Source organism: Brassica oleracea, chromosome C3, assembly GCF_000695525.1.
Source record: "Brassica oleracea var. oleracea cultivar TO1000 chromosome C3, BOL, whole genome shotgun sequence".
In the NCBI taxonomy this organism is placed as follows: Eukaryota; Viridiplantae; Streptophyta; class Magnoliopsida; order Brassicales; family Brassicaceae; genus Brassica; species Brassica oleracea.
The window spans coordinates 5,465,203-5,485,798 of NC_027750.1; the positions used below are offsets into that span (position 1 = coordinate 5,465,203).

Consider the following 20,596-nt stretch of genomic DNA (forward strand, 5'->3'; position numbering starts at 1 on the left):
TAGAAAATATATAAGAGACTCAACTTAGATACTTCCATTAGGTTTTACGATTCAGTTTGTTTATTTTAACAAGGTTTAGGATTTAGTTTTAGATTGAAATTGTCCTATGTAATACTTTATTTATTATTTTAAGTGTCACTTTGACATTTTTCACTCATATTAAAAAAATAAATGAAATATATTTATTTTTCTATTAGTTATGCTTATTTGACCAATAGTATTTGAAATAAATAAAATTATTTATAAGATCAATGCAGTTTGCAATTAATATTAAATTGAAAGTAAATATTATTTTCATTGAAATTCTAAAATGATATTTTGTGTAACAAACAATATATTAAAATGACATTTTGTCGGTATTACTTGGTAATATCTGGTTGGTTAGTGACCGCACGTTACCTTCGTGAAAATGTCATTTACTAAATGCTCCACACAAGAATTTTCACACTTAAAACCACACTTAGCTAAAACAAGTGATATGCACACTTTCTAACTAAGACATCATGTTTAGCCAAAGACAGGTTTTTGTTATAATCTGAAGTCTGAACCATGACATGAGTCTTTAAAGGCATCCATCATCCCATGTAGTTGCTGCCTTTGTCGCTTTGTATGAGATGGGAATTAATCACAATGTAATGCTGCCACAAATCATTCTATAACTAGTTTATTACAAATCCATCTTAATAATATCGTCCAATTTGTACCATATATTGGGATAAAACATAATTCATAGTAAATTGTATACTTCGGTTTAAACTTTATATGACTGTCAAGTCTAGTTCTTACTTTAGTTTAATAAACTGATAACATTAGCAATTTTTCTTTCGCATAATAAATCTCTTTAGCAAACAAATCTTAAACGAGACCTTCAACATAGAACGTTAAGACATTTTTGTTTAATCATCACTAGACAAGAAGAGCCTTTATAATGTCTTCGCATTTCTCCTCCTCAGCGTTTAGAAGATGTCCATAACCAGGGACTTCATGGTACTTAATCCAAGGAAGCCTCTTCGATATATATTGATTAATTTCACGAGGAATCATTCTATCTTCCATCCCTTGCCACATGTGGACTGATCCTACACCTTCCTCAAACGGATTTTCCAGTTCAGTTGGGTCGAACTCCCATGTCGTAAATCCAGCTATCATGTCACGGTGAAGGCATTCATGGTCTCCTTGTTGTCTGGCTTTTCTCTAGGGTAGAAACAGATTAAAATTAAAATATAGGGTCAAAATGTAAATATTTCAAAATAAAAAACAGGTTTTAGATTTTTTACCATGAGAGGATTAGGATTCTCTTGCTTCTTCTTTATGATGACCAAATCTTTGTTGCTGCGTAAGGCTTTGCTCCCAGAGATTACACTCGAAGAAGTAAACAACTTTTGTGTCAACCACCAATACAAGAGCCAAGGAACATAATGAGCCACTCTAAAGGTCCACTGGTCCGTTTCTGGTAGTAGCTTGAGCGCTTCACTCAACATGTTTTGAGGCACTTTAGAGCATGATTATCCCTATAACCTCATATGAGTTTCTTAATGATTATTTAATTAATTAATTGTACTTTAGTTGTACTTAAGAATTCTAGTTAAGAAACAATTAGAATGTGTGCTCCAAAGGCAGTTTTCTAATTAGAGGTTCTTAAAAAAATTAACTTTTTTGTGGATTGCCTTCAAAAGAGAACCATATCTCACATACTTCAACGATCCTATATGTCTATCAACAAACAAATACCACGAAAAGACAAACTTGATGAGATTTAGCTCTGAATATATACGTGTTGATGATTAGGAATTTCAGAAAAAGAAGAGTACAAAGCACATACACTATCTCAGTGTATCGAAGTCTCCAAGCAGGGAAACCGAGGTGACTCCTTACAGGTCCATAAACCAGCAAAAGATACGTGCACATTCTCACCTGCCAGAGTTTAGATCATCAGTTTAATGTTTATTTGAGTTTCATATGAGAGAATCAACACTAACCAACAACTTTTAATGCTTCGTTCAGATTAGACTCTGTAAAAATAACAATCAAAACAGCTTCATTTGAAGATACTTTTACTAATCTATAAACGTTTCTTTATATCATGAGTTAGGGAGAAGCTGATGATTTGATTCATGACCACAGTAGCACACTAAAGAAAATGTAGCTCATCGAAATGAATGCTATGTTTTGTATCATACCTGTAACAGCACTGAACATGTAGAAAAGGAAGTGAAATCCGTAAGGCCACAAACTTTGAAGAAATAAACACGCATGACTATCAACAATATCTGATAATTATCAAAACAAACAACATTGCGTAGGAAAGCTTCAAGTTAAGCCTCCTTGAATCCATTCTCAACCAGCAATTCAGCCACTTTCATTGAGTTACCATCAAAACTATTCACAACAACGCAAGACAACATGAATCAATGTCCAATTATGTCAAAAAAAGTTTGAAGCTTTTGGTCTCTAAATCCTCCTTACTTGTCAAGGACACAAACAACTGTGTTCTCCTGATCAGAGAAGCTCCCTTTAACTCTCTTCAAAACCCCCGACTCATCTTCCCCACTATACGGAACCTGAACGAGCTCTTACCAAGAAACTTGAGATTACGAAACGCGTTCACGGTGGATTGGTCGGAGATTGAGGTGAAGGGGGCTGTTGATGCGAGGACAGGGGAACAGAAGAGGATGGTGGTGTGAGAAAGGGTGAGAGAGAGATGGGTTTCGATCGATCGAACGAAGACGGACGATACGCCGTGAGGATCGATCGTCTGACGGAGAACAAGAGAGAAGAAGGACGAGACGCCGTGAGGACCGACCGAATCGTCGATCGTCTCTGACGCTGACGGAGAAGATGAGAGAAGACGTCGTGGTTTCTTTCTCCGAATGATAGAGAAGACGACAAAAAGGAAAAAAAAAAGAAAACAAAAAGAAAAAAAAAAGAACCCTTTATTTGTTGACACGTGGTTATGAAACCCACTCAAAAATCGGTTGCCAAAGACCCAACTTAAGGATCGGTAATGTGCTTTTTAATTAATTCTGATTTAATTAAATCAGCTACTTTCCTTAAAAACCATGCTAAGAAACTGGGATAAACATGGTCTTAGTCCACCAGTAGCTCACAAATGGAACCACTAAGACTGCTCCAGCTAATCTATGAAAACCAAAAGAAAAATAAAATATGAGATAGGGAAGTGTAGAAAAGGATACAATAGTTTTTGAATTTGTTACCTGTGAGGAATGTATTTGAGGCAGCTATAAACGGAGTAAGCACCGAGTGATACCCCTATAACGTAGAACTTTGGTCCCAGATTGAGTTTATCTGCAAGTTCTTGAATGTCGTATGCTTCGCTTTTGATTGTGCGTGAAGGGTGTGGATCACTTTGTCCATATCCTGCTCTATCGAAAAACACAAAATATAGACCTTGCTCCTCAACAAGATCCTGTAACAAAAAATAGAACCTCATTGTTCATTAATGTAGCGATTGATTCAAACGTCAACTTTGCGTTTGAGTTTGCATGTAACATGTCCAAAAAAAAACACATTCTCACAAAACATCGTTGTAGATCAATATGACAAACGGATAAATTTATTATATCTTTGTGTTTACATATGGATTTTTTTTATAACGTCAATTTTTAAGAAAAAACTTTTTCACGTTTTTATAATATTATTTTTGTAGAAAAAAATAATATATTTTTTTTTTTTGAAAAAAGGCATAAAAATGATTTTTTTTTTACTTTGTTAAATCGAGGAAAACAACATTTGTATCATACCATCAATTCATGACCATGTAAATGTCAAACTAAATGCTAATAAATTAGTTATAAATTATGAAAATTGTGCGTGTTTTTTATTAGGTATAATAGATCCCATTGAATAGATCTATGAAAAAGTCCACTAACTCTAATGAGAAGTGCAGCTCACTGGACTTTTTCTCTACATATTCATATGGATCGTAAACATTAATGAACATATATCGACGTGGTCACACGACGAAATATAATTAGGTACCTTGGAACCCAACTTTTGCTTAGCAATCCAGAACTCAGTTGCCACTAAACCACCATCACGTGATTAAAATGGTACTTATTACATGTGAGATAAAAGAGAAGAGAGAAGAGAGCAGATGGCAGAGTTAACTACAAAATCAGAAACATACCTTAGAGATAGGAAAATCCATATGTTTGGAGCTGCCAAATCCATGAACGACGATGATCTTGTACTTAGCGTTGTCTCTATCAACGCCAGATTCTCTATAAGCAAGATGTCGTCCATCACTGAGCTTGACTCTCCGAGCAGTAACCGGAGGACCACGAGGAGTACCGCAGATTCGCGATGGTGGAGGCCTCAGTGTTCGGTAAATGTAGCATACAAGGCAGACAAGGATCGAAACGATGATCAAAAGCATCATTATCGTTATTTATACCTGAAACAAAAGGTGGCTAGCTTGAGTTAAGAAAAATGCACAATCTTAAGATTATGAATCATAATCATATCAAAACATTAGATTATCAATCTTTAATTAACTCGATTAGAATCAAGAATAATGAACTAGAAAGACAAGGAGAAAGAGAGAAACCCTTAAGAAAGATGCTTAGGATTGGTTTCTAGGTGAAACTATAGACCTCATATTTATTATAGTAGGGGAACCCATACATGGAAATACTTACAGTCACGATTCCTCTATTATTTTTCTGAATTACAACTTTATCACGAAAATAGTAAAAGCAAAGAGGTTAGTGAGAATGAAGGAGACACAGTAACCGTCAAATCAGCATCCACTTATTGACGTAGTATTATTATGTGTTGGGAGTCCTGTCGTTGACATGCGTAATTGTTGTCCTGTGATGGATATACAATGAACCACATTCTCTCCTTTTTTTTTTTTTTTTTTTGTCGGCATTCTATCCTTTTCATATACATTACTTTATCTCTAGTGAATTGGAATACATTTTACCTAAAGTATATTATATTATTTAGTCAAAAAGGTATAATAATATTATAATTTTTATAAAAGCGTGACGAATGTATAATATTATTTAGTCAAAAAGTATAAAATAACTAAATCATAATAATTGGTTGATTTAATTCTTCATATTTTGATTAGTTTGGTTATTCATATTTTGGTATATTGGGTTCTATTTCAATTCTTTTGAAAAGAATCACAATTTTTTTATTACAATTAGACTAAAATAAGAATAACCTTGTTAGTTAGATTTTGGTTAGTTTTTCTTAGATTGGTTAGTATATTTTGTAAGATTTTGTATAATTTAATACGTTGTTTTTGATAAAATTAAAAGATTGAAGTGTTTAAAAAATCATAAGATAGTTACACCAAAAACTCATAAGTTTTCTCCCCATCAATTTGGTTATATTCAATTCATAAACTCATAAAAATATATGTTTATATTTTCTAAATATTTCCTTTTTTTATTTATGTGCTTTTTCAGAAAAAGAAAATTTTAAAAGTTAACTAAAATCTTATAATGAAAAATCTATTAATAGCAATCATATATAATATTTTTAGTTAAGGATATCCGTGTTATTAACTATTGTGAGAATTAACATGATCGTGACACTTAAAAATTGACTTCTCGGCTAATACTATAGAGATTTATCATATTATAGTGCATGTGAACAAGACTGGTTGAAATAAAATAACGGTAAACAGAAAACTAACAAAAGAAATTCGCAGTAGGGTATTGTCAACGCCTTGAACCTTTCCAGCTTCATTTTTTACCATTGAAAAAAGATATATTTAAAGAATTAATATCATGTATATCAAGTAAGAAATCTATGAAACAAAGTAGTATAGTATATCATTCATTTTCTAAAAGTCAACAAAAATACTTAAAACAAAAACAGAAGGAGAGCTGGAAATTGTAAAATGAAAGTTTTATGTATAAGGAAACGTTATCTATGTGCAGTTGTTTATTGGTGTGTGTCCACCATATTCTTACTTTATATTTTTGTTCTTAGTCTTAGTTTCCATCTGTTGTTCAAAAATAATAATATCATTTTCATTTTTTTAAAAAATTATACTTGGATAGCATAAAACAAGATGAATAAATTTAAACAATTCTTACACAATTTTCAAACAATTATCACTCGTGTGAAAAAACAGAGTATATGATTTTTCTCATGGCCTCCGGGATTACTAATTTTCTTTTGGATTTGAAACAAGCTGATAGTTAGATATTAGTATAACTATTACCACAGATGTGTGAGAAAGAAAGAACGAACTCAGACAACCTTTTTGTAAAAAATAAAAAAAAGAGCAGTTTGCTCTCTGAGAATTGTTATACCATACAACAAAAACATGAATATCCATCTCTATGATCATCACCATTGGTCCGACAATCAAGTTATCCAGACAACTTTTTAGGTCTAAGGTAATTTAGTGGTCTCTGTAGATCCATAAGCAGCATCGGCTGAAGAAGTATCTATGTCGTTGAGACCCAGCTCCTCGTTTTGCTCCCATGACCTCTCGAACTCTTCATCTGTAGTTCATACATAACAACACATGTCATTCCAAACACATTGAGTCCTGTTCTTATTCACATATTGAGTCTTAAGTCAATTTTACAAAATGTTTGAATATTTGTTTCAGTCTTGAGCTAATACAACTCAAGGGTGTAGTCAGGGAAACTTACATGTGAGTTGATGATCATCTTTGATATCATCAGTTACTGGTGAAATAAAGGAATTTGCTAATTCATCATCAAGAATCAAAGTCCATGGCTGTTCTAAGCTTAAGAGCTGCAAGGTATGGAGAAAAACATCTTTCACTATAGAAACCAAATACGGCAAAGGTAATAACTAACAGAAATTAAATAAAGATGCTTACCTTAGTTAGCCTGGAGCCAAATTCTCTCCACTTGTTCTTCTTACTCTCATCTAGACTGTCACCAAAAGTGAATCCGTGAACTCTCGCTAGACCTGTGAAACCCCACATACCACACTTGGGTCAGTCAGTACCTATGAGCTATAATCCATCACTGGCAAGGCAGAATATAGGATACTTGGATCAGGTACTTGACATACTGACTATGCAATGGCTTATTATATCTGTTCTACAATACTTGGACCACATAAAGATGATAAAGGAGCGTGATTCAGACTTGAGATGGATAAAAGGTAAATGTTGAAAGGTCATACTTACTTTCTCTGATCTGTGTGACCAACCCTTCCACTGTTGTTACCATTCCACCAAGTGTACCACCAGCTAGCTCCAGATCAAGTTCTGGGATTTTCACTCCTGCTGTGTCTGACTATTACACGCGATAAACAAAATTCACCATAAATAACATACTATACTACAAGGTGTTGCTCCAAAAATAAAAAAATATAATAATCCATTTCCTAGCCTACGTGGTGGTTCATAAGGTTATCTGGCTACAATATTGCCATCAACTAACCTTGATAACATCTCGGCTAAGGTCAGTGATGTCCTTCACAGAGAGAGTAATTTTCTTTCCCTTCTCAGGAATAGCACCACCAGGCTTCAACTGCTCACAATCACCCCCAAAAAAGTTAATAACCTTCAAGACCAGACAAAATCTCTAACAAGATGAAACCAAAGGGAGCCTAACCTCAGAATTGCGATAGCCACAATCCTCACATGTGGATGCCATGACTATAACCTCCTGAAAGTACGGGATTTCTATTTTCTGTCAAGTGATAAACAAACAACATCTACGAGTTCACTGACAAACAAACATATGGAAAACTTGTTGTTGAAAACCAAGGAATGGAACTTTGAAAGGATACTAGTCACGAACATCCGTGTCTCACACTGCTTCATACATGCTCCGCAGGTTGAAGGGAAAGTCATCACCTGTTAGAATCATTGCAACATGATATGAATAACACTCTCACAAACTTAAAACGTTCAAGAGAACTAATTCAAAACGTTACAGAATCAGAAGTTACCTCTTCAGGGGCAGAGTAACTAAACAAGTTATCAGAAATATCAGTGCTATTACTCTGAGCGATAGCTCGATGACCAGCTGTTGCTCCAATCGTTCCATGAGGTATAGAACCCGTTTCACCAGAAGGTGTGGCAAGGCTTCCTTCTGAATGTCCAGCTTGCGATGGATCAGCAAGATATCCAAGTGTTGCTTGTTGCTCTGGTGTTCGATCATAGAACTTAATGGTTAAAGAAGGATCTGGTGATGGAGCATGCCTGTCATGTTGCAAAACTTGTCAATAAGCAAATGAAAGAGGTATAACTTCTTCTAGTTTTTTGAGGTGTTTTGGTATCTTACGGATTCTCGACGAAACTGTTTCCAGCAGGATCGTCCAAAACGAAGGTGAAGGGTGTCTCTGCTTTAGCACAAGCTCTCAGTTTGTACAAGAATTGGTCTATTGCTTCAGCTGTTTTAGGATCCACTTTCTGTGTCCAGCAAAAATATATAGTTAAAGATTCTTGACTGTAAAACAATTAAACTGGACATAAGACATAAATGTACAGCTCCTAGTTAGAGTACCTTGCGTTCTTCTTGAAGGGCACTCAGTTCATCCGCAGCTCGTGCTAATATTCCTTCCACCTGTAAAATAAACAACATATTGACAATGAACTGGAAGATAGGAAAACAAAAATTCTCAAACAAAATTTCTAAGTGATAAGAGTTCTCGTAGCGATCTTCCTAAAATTTAAGTGACAAGTTGATGGTTACATCGCCACTATATGCACCACCAATTTGTTTAAGTTGTTCTAAGAAATAAAATACTCCACAAATTCATAACAAGATGGTTAAGATTTAAAAGGACTTACAGTAGACAAACTTCCACGTTGGGCCTCTGGTGGAATCTCAAAATCCAGTTCAGGAATCTGAAGGCATATATTTGCAAAATTAATGTCAGTTTCCAGCTTCATATTCATATTCATTCCGGTTTTTAAATATAAAGGACGCATCCTGAATTTGCAAAATCAGAGTACTTTCATTTCAAAAAAGCAATGACATACACAGAATTAGCAATGACAAGTCACCTTAATAGTGGCTGATTCAGATTTCACAACTTGCCGGTCAAATATCTGCATTCCCACAGAAACAAAGAAGGTACAATTAGCTTAATGAGCCAGAGACAACTAAAATCAGATATTCACGTTTCTTCTAATAACCATGGATTGCTTACTTTCTAGCACATGGTAAATACATCTACAAATGAAAAAAACAAAAAAAAAATGGAAGGGAAATAACAGAAATGGATATTTATATCAATCTATTAACCTTGGCATCGCCGGCTAGAACCTCTAGATGGTAACAGCAACCTCGGGTTTGAATCTTTCCCGCAAACTGAACTTCATTATTCCTATACCACAGATAATAGATAAAAGTAAAGTCTTTGTTTTTTTCAATTGAGAGAACAGACACGCATCTTTGAAAAAGTTGTACCTTTCTCCGCAATGGGGACACTCAAATGCAGATATTAAGACCTGTAAGCAGAAGTAGTTAAAGAGAAAGGGTATATAAATTGAACATAAAACCAAAGATAAAAACAAGTCTTTAAATAAAATAATTGATCCTCTTGAAAACAACAGAGATATGACATATATACCTTTCTGAAGTGAGGGATCAAGGTCAACAGAAACCTGCTTGTTCCCTGGAAAAAGAAATAAGAAAGCTATGTCAACTATTGAAAAAACAAGCTGAAAAGACTTAAAAAAAAAAAAAAAAAAAAAAAAAAGAGAGAAACTAGCCTAACAAAGGTTTCATCCAACATCAGCGAGAGAGAGAGAGAGAGAGAGAGATACATTTTCACCGCAGCGCATGCACATGCTCTCAACCACATAGAGGGGAGCACCAAAGGAGTGATCGGCGGAAACAGCTTCAACCACCGATCCAACATCGATTTGCTGTTCTTCTCCGTTGTCCATTATCTCCGAACTCTTCTGAAAGCAACACAAAAGAAAAGAAAAGAAAAGCATGAAACTTTGTGCTCATCAAGAGGTGTTTTTTTTTAAAAAAAATTATTATTTGTAAGAAAATAGGATCATGGGAAGGTTCCAAATCCAGTACAATACAATATGAAGCTCTAAAGGTTCATTTTTTTAAAAAAAGTTGAAGAAGATGTAGCCAAAGCAGAGGCACGGAAGTGCGTAACAGGGAGCTTTGTACCTGAACCAGGGGGGCGGGGAAGAAGATATTAGACAGAGAGCTCACGCCGCCGGGAGATAAACGGAGCAGAGACGGAGAGTTTCGGAGGGAAGGAGGAAACTGCTCGCAATTTAGGGTTCGTTTCTGTTCCTCATACGTCGTCGTTTCAGGTGTTTCAAATTATTTGAAACGACGTTATCAAGTTTTTTTCTTTCTCTTTTCTCGATAGACCGGCCCGTTAGCCCAGCTAACCCCATGAGGAAATGGACTCGATCCCAAGTACAGCGATTCCAGTTTATACCCTAAAGATAAGAGCATCATTAGCTGATGTAAGTCTTTCACCATTATAAAAATAGTTTTGTGTAGTTATATTTCTAAAATTGAACTAGTAAAAACATGATACGAATATACAAAAGTTTCGTTTGAAGTGTGCTGAGTATCTCGATTCTGACACTTTTCTATTTTTTAATGTTCAAAAAGACTGTGTGAGCGAGAGGTACCACAGTTGAGTCGAGGGTGCTCTAATATTGCAAATTGCACATACGCTGTCCAGTTGGATTTGGACCTAGCTCCCAATCAGTTATTCAAAAACTATACATAAATTAGGTGGGGAATAATTGTAAAACTATTATAGTTACATTTATGAATTATTCCTTTATCTTCAGTAATATCTAAATATATTTTGGGTGTACTATTTTTCTTTTGGCCAACAAAAACCATATTTTATACTATTCTTTTGAAGAGAAACATATTTTAATGCATCATAGGATATTGCAAAACTTTGTATCATCAAAAAAGACAAATCACATAATTTATGCCAACTAATTTGATACTATATAACTCCTCCTCGTTTATATTTTATATTTACTGCATGTTCACCAGCTCATATAAGTCATATCAATAAAAATAGACTACCCCTTCCATAGACCACGTTATGCCATGAAGCTGTTTCTTAGGGTGGTTAGAGTTGTTTCTGCAGAAAATTAATTTGTGGACCCCGCTTAAATTTTTAAAAACGGTCTCCAAAGTCGTTTTGCTATGCTTGTGGGTTCTATCGACATGTAGCGGTCCGCGATTGGTTTATATATTTTTAGGACAAAAAAAAAAAAAAAATTTCTTTATGTCCTTTTAAATTTTCGTAGCTTTTCTGTTCCCACTTGCATCTGCGTTGATGCTTTACTTCTTATACTAGGTTAAGATCTGCGTCTTACGCGGAATCAACATTATATATATAAATTATTTTATGTATTAAATATTTTTACATATTATGAAATAATTACTATATATTAAATAATTAAAGTTCAATAACTATTAAATATATAATTAAATTGGTGAGAACATATAAATTAATTTTATTAGTCCAAAAAATATTTTTTTATATTTGATAGGATATGTAATTAAATTTAAATGATACTAACATAGATAATATATTTTAGTATATTTTTAATATTAATGTCTATTAAATGATGATTTCTACTCATATAGTTTTTCGATCATTTATATCTTTTATAGAAAAAAATCTAAATTACTGATAACAAAATTTTCATTGTGGGATTAATAGTTTTAGTAATTTATAATTTAAAAAAAAGTTGTCAATGATCGTTCAAAACTTTTATCAAAAAAATTGTTCAAAAAAAATTCAAAATATAACATATACATAAAAATCTATATTTTTATTATATGGTTATTGTGGTTGTTTAATTTATTTAATAGTTTAAAATTAGACAAATATGATAGACACTATTTTTTTTTTTATCAAATCTTTATTATTCAAAATCATTAATTGCCATATATATTTTAGCCACATTAGGCAATTCCGTAAATTTTATTTAAGGAAATAATAAAGTACATTAATGATGAATTTATTGTTAGTTTAATAAAAAACTTATTATATAATTAGATGGACCAATATATTTCTCTAATGATTCTAAGAATCATCCTAGTGATGACATGTGGCTACAAAAAGAAGTTGTAATGCTTCTCAAATAATATATAAGAGATATATAGTTTATGGTTTACCATTTATATAATTAGTTTAATAAAAAACTTATTATATAATTAGATGGACCAATATATTTCTCTAATGATTCTAAGAATCATCCTAGTGATGATATGTGGCTACAAAAAGAAGTTGTAATGCTTTTCAAATAATATATAAGAGATATATAGTTTATGGTTTACCATTTAACGTCTCAGTTGATCAAAATATTGTATAAAAAAACAAGTTATCGGTCTCACCAAAAACCACAAAACAGAAGATGATTATGATGCGGGAAATAGTCGTAGGATCCTTCATCATCGGAGCTTTCATCTTCGGAGCAATTCTTATTCTTATATACCTACTCCGGTGTTTGTTGTACGAAACAGGTGATACTATTTTATTTTATTTTTTGCTAAATGTGTTTATAACGAAGCGTTTGTACAGCATATTGACATAATTAACGTCAAAAAAATATTACACTGTAAGTAACCCAAGTCTTTTCTTGCACACACGTAGTTGAAAGGAAACCTAGAGGGGAAAAGACATTAGACAAAGAGGAAAGCTTTGCAAGTCTGGATACAAGTTTATCTGGAAATGAACATCCGCTTAAAGATCCAGAGCGTGAGTCAATTACAGTAGTTTTACTTTCAAATGCGAGTATGCATCTTTGGCAAGAGTAACAAATATTTATGTTGTCAATTCAATCGAATCCTATGAGTGACAATGTAGCTTCATGGGACACTGTTGTTTTACATTCAAATGCGAATATGCGATATTAATTAGCATGCTATAAAAAGGCATCTTCCTTTATGTATTGGCAAGAGTAACAAAAATTAAGTGTTGCCATCTTGCAGTTGGTGAAATTTCAGGTGAAGGATCTACTCTAGCGCCAAAGCCGCCTGCGGCTGAGCCGCCTGAGAAAAAGGCCGAGGAGAAGCGGCCTTACGGACCACCGAAGCCTGGATATAACGTTGTAGATGATTTTATCTTGGGAAACGACAGCGATTCGGACTAAATGATAATAATTCGTAAGAATAAATTAGCTTATTTTGCGCCAATTTTTTATTTATTATTCTTTCTTTTCCCTTAATTTTCTTTTAGAGCTTTTTTTTTTGGTCAAATAATAGAGTGCTTAGTGGTGGGACTTACCATAAAAGAGGAAAAAAGTGTGCCAAAAACGCCAGATTAAGCATCAATGTTTGCACTGTTTTGCGGGCTCCATTGACACGTGACGATCCGTGATTGGTTCGTTTTCAATTTTTTTTTTAATCAGAAAAAAAACTATAAAAAAAAATTAAACATCCTATGAGTGCTAGGGTTAATGACGCTCTTTGTTGTAGTGAATTTGATATGCATGTACTTCTCACGGTTATGGGTAAGTGCGAATAAGATATCCATAAATTCAAAAATATCAGGATCTACGTTCACCCCGATAATCATGATATCTATGGCTGTAACTGGTTATTCCTAATAGGAATACATGGAATAAAAATAATAATTATATGTGGAATGGAGAAAATTGGAATGATAAACAAAATGGAATAAAAACTGAAATTTGTTTTGGAATTGAAATTCCAATCATCCCACACATTCACGATCATTTTTGATATGGAACAAATGGAAAAGATTTTACAAAGGATTTGTTTTTAAGTTTTATTCCATTTTTGGAATATGTGGAATTGATTTCAAAAGGTTTTCCATGTAACTGGTAAATATTTTTTGGAATTCTGTGGAATGATGCATTCTAAACAATTCCATTCCAAAATTTAGCATTCCAGTTGCAGCCTATGTATATTCTATCCGTAACAGTTATCTAGAAAAAATATATCAAGAATGCTTGGTGGAGCTTTTTCTGATCAGATAACTTCCGCAAAATCAAAGACTTTCCTCTTAAAAAATATGTTTTCCAGACAAGAGATTATCACGTTTGGTGAGAGAAATTAAAGGGGTCATGGGGAAAATCAAGTCTCAGAGTAGGGAGCATTAGCAAAGTTTGTCGTCAAAATTGATTACTATTCAGATAGCCAGAAACAACTCGTACGCAGAGGCCTTTGCAAGGTGTTTTGCTTACACATCTGATTCAGTCTAAAATAAGTCTAGAAAATGAACCTCCGTGTAACGTGATATAACTCCCATAAGTAACACAATGTTGCAAATACTTTTTTTGTTTGAATATAATTCAAAAACAAGTTGGTTAAGATAATATTTTAATTGTTATTTAAGACAAGTTGGGTTTTATTCTTTTTCAATTTTATTTATTTTTAATCATCAAATTTTACCAATCATGATTTACCTTTATTTTTAAAAGTTAAAACCTATTAGGGAGATTGGTTGGATGTAACTTAACTTTTTTGTTTTGTAAAATTTTGTCTACATAATTTTTGCTATAAATGTATATGCTATAGTTATATTTTTTTAATAAATAGAGATTTTAAAAGCATTTTTGGGTGGCTCTAACTTTAGAAATAGATGTAAAACATGATTGGTATTTTTAAAGTTTATAGATTAAAATTAAAAGTCAAAGAAAGAATTTAATATTTAAAGATATAGGAAAAACAATAAAGACATTTCTTTCTTATATACTTTAGGAAAAAACTTACATATTTATTATTTAGGTTCTAAAATATGTAAAAAAACATCTATAATATCAAATAAATTATATAATCATAGATAAATCTTATTATTATTTAAATATTAACTTTAATATAATTTTTAAAAGTTATAAATAATTTTATTTGCTTTTGAGTGATTTTTAAATTATTGACTTTTTTGAATAACAAAAGTTATTTACATATTACATTCAGTTATTTTTGTAAAGTATAATAAACTTTGATAATTTCTAACTTTTTTATTATTATTTTTTTTGAATAGGCAAAAAATTTCTAATTTGTTTATTAATATAAATTAACTTATAAAATGATTATTTATATACATCAGATATTTTATTAAAAAATATTTACTACCGAAAACTTATGGATACAACCAATTGAACTACATTAAATAATTCTGCAAAAGTGTCAACAACAACAAATTTACAACTACATCTAACTCATCTACAACAAAAATTATACGACTAAATTTTTTACCGCTACAGTCTAACGATTCATTCACTATACGGGTTTTACTCTAATAAGACTCCAACCAAATCCTATTTTTATTCAAAGATAAAAAGTTCAATGAGAATTTTCAGAGATATATTTTCATCAAAATTCCATGAGAAATATCCAACTGACTCACGAATTTGGTAGTTAAGTGGTTTGAAGAATATGCATCGAATTAACTACTTTAGTCTCTAGTGCAACACAATTTAAGAAGGCCGAGGCAGTAAATTATACCGTATAATTAACAACTGGGATGATAAAATTTCTCAAACAAAAGGTAAAACACAAAAGATTTGTGTACCGCTTGAAAAAGAGACTAGGGCCACACATACATTCATCAATTGTTCTTGGGAGGACGAAAATAAGCATAGGTTGCAAAGAAGGCTTGAATTATGGTAAGTAGAAGCAGCAGCAAAGCAGCACAAGATGATAAAAATGCCCATGGAGTGTTGAAATGTGTGTACTTGAACCCTGCCCAATGTACATGGTATCCTTGTGAAGTGTACTTGTTCACTCTCTCAAATACCTTTGACAAATAGCTTTTAGATATGCTGATAGAGATGTCTTTCCCGATGTTCTTGAAGAATAAAGAAACTTGTTCACCCGTCCCGAAATAGTTCTCTATGATCCCTTTCTCGACTAAGAAGGTTGCATCCTCTTCTATGTTTATCAAGCAACCCATGAAAATTACATAGCTTGTAATCTCCGTTGAGCATTTCATATTAAACTGCTCGAAGGCGATGCAGTTGATTAAAACAGTGCTTATAAAATCATCAAAGACTAGTAATGGTATCTCAAGCAAACCGTTCTTGAAACTTATGTCTAATGGTGTGTCTACGTTCTTCCTCCGCTTGAACTTTATTCCTCGAAGTCGAAGTTTCTTGGCTGAGACAATTAGGCCAAGAAAAGGGCTAGGAGGTGGTGTTGTTTGGGCTCCATTACTCTCTTTTGAACGACATATCTTAGTTAAACAAGTGTTTTGAAGTGTTGATTTTTCCCAAGGACAACTGGAAATATCGATGCAGCATTGCCTTTGGGTGGTTGGTGGAGACCGGATGGGTATGAAGGTCTTACGAATGAGATCAAGAAGATGGTGTGCCTGAATATTCTTATGCTTGTCCCAGAAGGCTTGTGGTTTTCTTAACGAAAGGTTGAAGAATGTGAAGGCCATCTCGTTTAAGCTTGTGGATGGAGCTAACTTTGATATCTCTAAAATCTTATTAAGAAGAAAGAGAGGAACCTGGTTTTCCAGAAGGAGAAGATCACTCCGAAGAGTCGGCAGTATCCATCTCAGCTTGAAAATTGGGTCGTTGGGTTTTCTGTATTTGATCTTTTTTGAAACCACAAGGAACAACATAAGAATGAAACAACCATCAAGAATCATCACCTTGGTCAGCTTTTCTTTACTAAGGTCAAGATTCTCGGAATAAGAATCTCTTATGACAGGTTCCAGTTCCGAGACAGCCTCGACTAAGTGACTTAGATTGACGCCCTTCTTCATGGTCTTTGACACGAAGAACTCCAGATAAAGTTTCTTGTGCTCCTCGATCATCTTGAGATGTTCATGCTCTTTATCATCCGAACGGTGATAAGGTCCTATTGAGACGATCTTGGGTGCATAAGCTGTGTCGTTGACTCGCCTAAGAGTGTGAGGGAGCCTAAAGATGCAACAAGAATCATCACCTGCTGATTTCTTCAGAAGAATTGGTGGGATCACGTTCTCTAAGAGCATAGAAGCTGCTTCTTCTTCTTCATTGGCTTGGCTTGAAGGATCCATGACTCTCTCGTTCATAAAATTACTTTTTGGTCCTGTGTTCGATGGTCTCGTTCACCGGTAAAACAAAATATTTAACGATTAATGCAAGACCACAATATAGTCTCAAACTATTAAAATGATTATTATTACATTAGTTTTTAAATGGGAAAATTACTTGTTTATCATTTTCATGGTACCACTTTTCATCTTTACCACCACTAAATAGACATTTTCAAAAATACATTATTCATTAAGTAGCAAAAGATTCTTATACCATTGTTTTCTGTATATATAATAAATCATTATTTAAATAAATAAAAAAAAATAATATTTTTTTTTATGTTTTTGAAATATACTTTTTTAAATTCGAAATTTTTTCTAATTTTTTTTTCATTAAGTGGCATGTGTGTTTTCACTTTTTCATTAACTACGTGCGTCCGCCTTGCGCGCGGAGTTCGTTTCCTTTTTAGTGTGTGCCGGTGGCATCCGGGCTGGTTAGAGCTAACATTTGAAGGAAATCTAAGGGTTTTTTTTTTTACCAAGGGCATGGAAAGCTAAGTTTTTAACTCATATGAGTATGATGCTTCCCATATAGCCGCTGTTCCAAGAACATGGTGCCTTAAGAATAGTCTGTTGGTGGTAACTGATAGGAATGGCCTTCTCTGTTGATGGTAATTATTACTGCGATGTCCTACCTAATATCATACGTCTATGGTAGACCTCCACCGTAGCTAGTAAGGTTCACTTGTTTAGGAGAAGAACAAGATGTATATAAAACTCCATTATCATGTTAATTGATATTACTACAGAAGATGATATAAGATTAATGGCTAAGATTAGACCCCCAAAAAAACTTTAACAAAAGAGGCAGATATGTAGAACCCAGTAGTGGAGTGGGGTGGTAGGTAGGAGAAAGAAAGATCAAAAAAATTGTGGTAGCATATATGTCTAAAGCATGTGCAAATGAAGCGGTTGAATAAAATTAATTTGAGTTAAATATAAAATTATTTTTTTTAATAAAAAATATATAAATTATGGTTTAAAATTTTTAATTTTGAATATATTGCTAAATTGAGAGCTTATATTTTTTTTAAAAAAAGACGTCAAACCTATAAATAGAAGTATTAACTTTTAAAATTACTTCATTAGATTGTTAAATATACCATGCATTGATATTTTTTGAACAAGACATAAAAAAATAGTTTAAGACGCACTGTGTGGTAGTTGGTGAGTGTGAAAGGAGCCATGCACTTGTGATCTGCCGACTTGTCTATATATTTTTGGTTTCGGTTTTGATTCGGGTTTAAGTTACAGTTCTTAGTGATTAGACAAAACCCATTGGATATTCGATTAACTAAAGTCCACGAAATGGCAAAAGATTAAACAACGTAAAAACTTGTAGCAAGTGGAGTTTTAGTTTTGCCAAAAGGTGTATAGACATCGAAGCCTACATCAATTAATTCTATAGTTAATATAGTTCTCAAATAGATAACGTCGGTCGGCCATTCCACGAAATAATATTATTCGGGTCCATTTTTAACTTGTGGTTTTTTTCATATGTTTTTTGAATATACGGATTCTTTCGTATAATTTAACATATAAATTTGGAAATCAAGTGATCCATATGAAGAGGCATTTGGTTTAAGAAAAAGATGTATAACCATTTTAAAAACGTTTATTATATTACGCGCTATTCCTTTAGTTTAATCGGTAGAATCGTTGAATGCGTTGGAAACTATTACGGCCCATGTTCTTCAATATATTATTTGATTTTCCACCCAGACACAATATATGGAACAATGACAACAAATTACTGCTCCCTTATCATAGGACTTATGCCTGTTATGAAAGTTCCTGTTTTCACCCAACTTGTGGGTTTTAAGTAGTCGCCTACTGGTGTACGCTTTATTTCTTTATGCTTTCGTACTGCTCAGACCGGTTTTGGTCTAACTCTGGTTGTTTGAGTTTACAAGTTTTAAATCAATGACAAAAAAAAAGCTCCTATATCCCATTTCCTTTTCTTCTTCGATTCTTATAGTGTATGCGGCTTGGAGAATGCTTCTTTCAGCTTGATGTTTGCAGTTGTGATTTAGGTTTAGGTTTTATGCTTTGATTCATCTGTTTTTCCTCCAAATTCAGTCAAAATCAAGAATTGGTTGATTCGAAAAAGGCTTAGCTTTATCTATCATGAGTTAATACCAAAGCTAGTAACCTTCTTCGTTTGTTGCTGTATAAGCTGCATGGCTTTCCATAAAGTTGGTTCTAAGACTTTGCATTGTATGTTTCATAATGCTCTCTTATTTAAGTAGAGTCTGATTTGATAAAAAAAAAATAGAGTCTGAATTATAGCGCGTGTTCTTCAACGAAGAAAATGGCTATGCAGGCTGAGTTTTAGACATAACATTAAAAACTAAAGAGGATTTAAGACGTTCAAATATTTGCTTCACAAAACAGAAGTGATAACTTTGACTCATTTATGATTTAAAAAAAAATAGATTTAATGGACATATTCTTAGAAAATCATGTTACATTTAATCTCTAATCTTATCATTTAAATTTTGGGCCTATCAGAAACTTTTATTACGCTATCAATAATTAGATTTAAACAATAGATGATTCATTGGATTTATATATAGTATAAATTAAATAGATATAATTTAATATTGTAATAGTATATTTCCATATGTTAATTATTTAAATATTTGTCGATGTTAACTTTTAAAATTATAAAGATTTTTTTTAAATAACAAAATCATATTATCTAACAATGATTAATCTTTACTATCTTAAGCCAATGAAAACAAATTTTAAACTACATAGTTTATTTTAAAAATTAAAAACAAAAACTAAATGTTGAATTATTTACTCAATAACATAAATCTATGAAGCGAAAAGTTTAATTTTTTAAAAACTTTCTAAATTTGTGAAATGTCACAATATCTTTGAATATGACAATAAAACAAAATTTTACTAATCTTTATATATTTAGTTACGATTTTAATAATAAAATAATAATCTGAAAATATATACTATATAGAAGAAGATACAAATACATGCGAAAGTTTGAAACAATCTATTCGATGAAAAAATATACCGTAAATTTATTATGTTTTAAAAATTGATAGACACATATATATTATTATATAACAAATTTAAAATTGAAAATAAAATGTTTATATAAAAATAAATGAAAACAAAAATTCTTAGAAAGTCATGTTACATTTAATATATAATCTTATCATTTAAATTTTGGACCTAGCAGAAATTTTTATTAAGCTATCAATAATTGGATTTAAACAATATATGATCCATTGGATTTATAGATAGTATAAATTAAATAGATATAATTTAATGTTGTAATACTATACCTCCATATGCTAAATATTTAAACATTTGTCTATGTTAACTTCAAAAATTATAAAGATTTTTTTTTTTAAATAACAAAATCATATTATCTAACAATGATGAATCTTTACTACCTTAAACCAATGAAAACAAATTTTAAACAATGTAGTTGATTTTAAAAATTAAACAAAAACTAAATGTTTAATAATTTACTCGATAATATAAATCTATGAAGCGAAAAGTTTAATTTTTTAAAAAATTTCTAAATTTTTGAAATATTACAATATCTTTGAATATGACAGTAAAACAATATTTAACTAATCTT

At 32.2% G+C, this 20,596-nt stretch overlaps 4 protein-coding genes across 8 annotated transcripts; 1 reads left to right on the top strand and 3 right to left on the bottom strand.

Annotated features, from left to right (window-relative positions):
• Window positions 1-803: 803 nt before the first annotated feature.
• LOC106329569 lies at window positions 804-4,816 on the bottom strand. Of its 4 annotated transcripts, none has more exons than XM_013768261.1 (6): window positions 4,753-4,816; window positions 4,148-4,414; window positions 3,216-3,427; window positions 3,092-3,138; window positions 1,278-1,498; window positions 804-1,194 (listed from the first exon to the last, which is right to left on the bottom strand). In XM_013768261.1, the coding sequence occupies exons 2-6, from the start codon at window positions 4,397-4,399 to the stop codon at window positions 907-909; spliced, it is 1,020 nt and encodes a 339-aa protein (XP_013623715.1). In that variant the 5' UTR covers window positions 4,400-4,414; window positions 4,753-4,816; the 3' UTR covers window positions 804-906. The 4 variants fall into 4 exon arrangements, with proteins under 4 accessions (XP_013623715.1, XP_013623714.1, XP_013623712.1 ...); XM_013768260.1 differs by lacking the exon at window positions 4,753-4,816 and adding an exon at window positions 4,659-4,730; XM_013768258.1 differs by lacking the exon at window positions 4,753-4,816 and adding an exon at window positions 4,568-4,651.
• Window positions 4,817-6,217: 1,401 nt separating this feature from the next.
• On the bottom strand, window positions 6,218-10,342 carry LOC106331421 (zinc finger protein ZPR1-like). Of its 2 annotated transcripts, none has more exons than XM_013769772.1 (17): window positions 10,110-10,342; window positions 9,746-9,883; window positions 9,550-9,594; window positions 9,387-9,427; window positions 9,222-9,303; window positions 8,981-9,025; window positions 8,765-8,821; window positions 8,478-8,537; window positions 8,256-8,383; window positions 7,921-8,173; window positions 7,759-7,825; window positions 7,581-7,651; window positions 7,407-7,496; window positions 7,151-7,259; window positions 6,836-6,927; window positions 6,642-6,747; window positions 6,218-6,488 (listed from the first exon to the last, which is right to left on the bottom strand). In XM_013769772.1, the coding sequence occupies exons 2-17, from the start codon at window positions 9,866-9,868 to the stop codon at window positions 6,376-6,378; spliced, it is 1,482 nt and encodes a 493-aa protein (XP_013625226.1). In that variant the 5' UTR covers window positions 9,869-9,883; window positions 10,110-10,342; the 3' UTR covers window positions 6,218-6,375. The 2 variants fall into 2 exon arrangements, with proteins under 2 accessions (XP_013625226.1, XP_013625227.1); XM_013769773.1 differs by having other exon boundaries at window positions 9,746-9,880; window positions 10,110-10,252.
• A 1,980-nt stretch (window positions 10,343-12,322) lies between these two features.
• On the top strand, window positions 12,323-13,125 carry LOC106334396. The gene is made up of 3 exons (XM_013772678.1): window positions 12,323-12,455; window positions 12,586-12,690; window positions 12,924-13,125. The coding sequence occupies exons 1-3, from the start codon at window positions 12,347-12,349 to the stop codon at window positions 13,082-13,084; spliced, it is 375 nt and encodes a 124-aa protein (XP_013628132.1). The 5' UTR covers window positions 12,323-12,346; the 3' UTR covers window positions 13,085-13,125.
• A 2,382-nt stretch (window positions 13,126-15,507) lies between these two features.
• Window positions 15,508-16,971, bottom strand: LOC106333942 (UPF0481 protein At3g47200-like). Its single transcript, XM_013772322.1, has one exon. It carries the CDS (start codon window positions 16,960-16,962, stop codon window positions 15,508-15,510), a length of 1,455 nt encoding a protein of 484 aa, XP_013627776.1. The 5' UTR covers window positions 16,963-16,971.
• Window positions 16,972-20,596: the final 3,625 nt, after the last annotated feature.